The sequence below is a fragment of the Morone saxatilis genome, unplaced genomic scaffold, assembly GCF_004916995.1.
Source record: "Morone saxatilis isolate NCDOM2014 unplaced genomic scaffold, NCSU_SB_2.0 Contig1, whole genome shotgun sequence".
NCBI classification, from domain to species: domain Eukaryota; kingdom Metazoa; phylum Chordata; class Actinopteri; family Moronidae; genus Morone; species Morone saxatilis.
This window is the reverse complement of record NW_023339651.1, coordinates 10905156-10908355: the sequence shown is the minus strand read 5'-3', so window position 1 is coordinate 10908355 and position 3200 is coordinate 10905156. Positions and strand designations below refer to the sequence as shown.

Genomic DNA, 3200 nt, shown 5'->3' with positions numbered 1-3200 from the left:
ACACACACACACACATTATATGCAAATGCCCTTAGTCTAATCTGGTCTACCTTGACTTCCTCGGCTAGAGCTGCTTCCTCCTTCTTCCTCTCAGCCCAGTCCAGGAACTTCTCTCTGAACAGGGCCGTCTCATTGTGCTCCGACAGTCGGCCAAACAGAGTCCAGCTCGGACGACCCTCCCCCTGCCTGAAAAATGAGTAAATCATTTAAAAATGTCTCCCTTTGTGCAGCTGTACTGGCAAGATAAAACCACTAGGGGCTACTATAACACAACCAGAATCTAACAAACTGTGCTGCCAATTCAGGCCCACTTTATGGCTCATAACAGTGCATTGATTAAGTGAAAAATCAGGCATCCAAAACACTTAAAATATAAAAACCCATTAAGTGCACCACAGAGTACTTATACAATTGTGTTAACTGCTAAAAAAGGTGGCAGGATTAACGTGATACTTACTGAGGCACATCCTCATTCGTGCAGGAAGAATCTAAAGGGTTGACTCTGCAGTTGCTGTAGTCGTAACTGCCGCTGTAGAGCTGTTTGCCCAGTTTCACAGCAACCTTTCTGTCACTCAAGGGCACATCCTTTCCATGCCAGACATACACTTCGCTGCCAAAATCAAACACTAAGACCTGGTATTGGCAGCAGGGGGAAGGAGGAGAGAAAGTGTGTGATGTTATTGCAGTTACATGCAAAACAACAGAAACAATGTCTGTCTGGACTATTATGGATGCTTTATGAACATCTATAACTTTTATATCACACTTTATATGCAGTGTCTTCGACTTTTCCAGATGTAAAATGGATCAAATTTGTTTTCCACACTTCAGCATATGAGGTCAACTCTAGCAGTGGTGTTACCTCTTTAGAGTTGAGCAAGGAGACACTTGGGATGGAGGCCCAGGCATCTTCATGAGGCACCAGTTTGTCTCCCTGAAGTCTGTACACACCATTAGAGTCTAACACACCACTCTCATACAGCTCATCCTCCTCTGGCTCTCCTGCCCCTATAATACAAAAACACACACACACAAAGCACAAAGAGCAGGGTGAGCATATGTGTAGGTGGTTAGACAGACAATCCTTCAAATGCTGAGGTCCAACAGCTTCAGTTAAAAAGCATATATACGTATAGTGACAGAATATATAATGAGTGTATGAACCTCTGTATTGGGTCTGTCCTCCCAGCAGGCTCCAGAACTCTCTGGCCCATCTGCTGTCAGTGTTGATGCCCTCCTCCAGCACTGTCACCTGGGGGGCCTTACACCCAAGGTCCCTCTTGGCCTGAACAAACGACGCCATCTCTGACGCCTGGTCACACACAAAGCACATTGTATATATCACAACTGTATTTGAGTGGAAACTTCATCACCTGTCTAAAGATCCAAAACTGGTTCTGAAGCGTTCTTGAAGGTTTTCATTATGTGGGAGAGGGTCTCTACCTTGGCTTTCTCAATAACGTTGGCAAACTCGCCGCTCCACATGAAGCAGTGTTTTGGCGATATGAGAAGGAAGCAGTCGCCGCTGTTTAGAGAGCGGGCTGTGGGCTCCATCAAGCGCACTTGCACATGCCTCCGACCTACAGATAAAGCAAATCATAGTCTTAATATGAAACATAAATCACTGATATAAATCTGTAATTAAATATTCTTCATGGTACATTAAATTAACAATCTTAAGAAATGACACAAGAAACACACTTGAGAAATTCGCAGTAGTTCGCAGCAGTTTCAAACTGTTGTTACGGGTGACAGATCACCATAAATCAGACCTGCATTTGTATTCGAAACAGACACACGGTGCAATCTCTTTTGTTTCTGACCTTTAATGCGAATGAGCATGAGCTTGTTGAAAGGCAGCGCACTGTTGTTGGTGACAACATCGGTGGACTTCACATTGCGCAGGTTGACCTTGCGGAAGTTCTCCTTGCTGGCAAGACCCGCCAAGGCCACATCAGCCAGGTTTGTTCTGGAGTGTTTCGCCACTTTGAGGGAGAGAAACCAAGACAATTAGACACAGTTAAAGTGTTTTTAATCAGTGCTATTCTTGATCTATACTGCCATCTCGCTAATTATAACAAACAAAGACCACAGATTTATAATATAGATCATAAGATACAGAACAGGTTTTCCAATTTCTTCTTTCATGTGAGCCATACTAGACATCTTAAACATAGCTGCGGTGTTCACTTCCTCTTGTGAAACCAGTTAACCTGTGTCACTGAGGTCTGACTAGTCTGTGAAGTGTCTCTATAAAAGAGGAACTGAATGTAGGAAATACGCAAGCTGCAGATGAAAACTACACAACAGTGTAAGAATATCAGGTAGCTAACTGAGTAAGTTGATTGTACCTTCAGAACAGATTCAGTCCTTGAGTACAGAATACGTTTTGCTTTCATGCTATGTGTTTACTGTGCATACACTTAAGTAAGGTTACTGTTGTCCTTTTGTAGTAATCTGATTGATTAATCATCATGTAAACAAGAAACTTTGTCTCTATAATCAGGGTAGGGCATTAGAGTAACCTACAGAAAGCTGATTTTCTGGGATCATAGGTTGTGTTTAGACCTGATATTGTATAACATGTGTCTTCAGTGACCCATTACAAGTGGACAGCACTAAGTACAGGTGTGAATGCAGCCAAGACGCATTGGAGATGCATTGAGATTCGATCATATTGTCTGTTTCAACTTAATTCACCACTTAACTAGTAACCGCAATATCCTCAGACTCCCTTAAAAACCAATTTTGAGAGTGGCTGAGAGGAGAAACTTTATCAAGTTTGTGAAATGCCGTCTATGACAAATTCTTCATTATTTGGACCTTTATTTATATTTGGCAAATTTTAGATATTAAGTTATTCTTTTATTTGTGTAAAAAACATGGTGTCCGTTGTCCCAGCATGTTGGCTATAGAGACACTTGATGGAGCAAACAGGACACACAATTTTACTCTCTCTGGCATTAAACATTTTCTTCGTCATCTGTGATGTGCAAGTGTGTGTCCTGCTCATATAGTTCAGTGATAGATCCAGAACTAAACAGGGGTGTACACATGTAACCAGGTTCCTAAGACTTCAGCTAGGGTTGACAGCAGGATGAAACTTGCATCCTTGCAAACAAAATAAGTCTCAATCTAGTCTATATTCTGTTGGTATTTTAAAAGTCCATGTGGATATTTGTATGTGCATGACACAATAA

At 41.9% G+C, this 3200-nt stretch overlaps 1 protein-coding gene across 1 annotated transcript in view; it reads right to left on the bottom strand.

The window, feature by feature from the left end:
• svild (supervillin d) overlaps window positions 1–3200 on the bottom strand; it is a 42906-nt gene that overhangs the window by 4411 nt on the left and 35295 nt on the right. The window contains exons 14-19 of the mRNA XM_035669552.1: window positions 1824–1985; window positions 1444–1580; window positions 1165–1312; window positions 863–1008; window positions 458–633; window positions 15–186 (exon numbers count right to left, since the gene is read on the bottom strand). Of these exons, the coding sequence (XP_035525445.1) occupies window positions 15–186; window positions 458–633; window positions 863–1008; window positions 1165–1312; window positions 1444–1580; window positions 1824–1985 (941 nt within the window). The remainder of the gene's footprint in view (window positions 1–14; window positions 187–457; window positions 634–862; window positions 1009–1164; window positions 1313–1443; window positions 1581–1823; window positions 1986–3200) is intronic.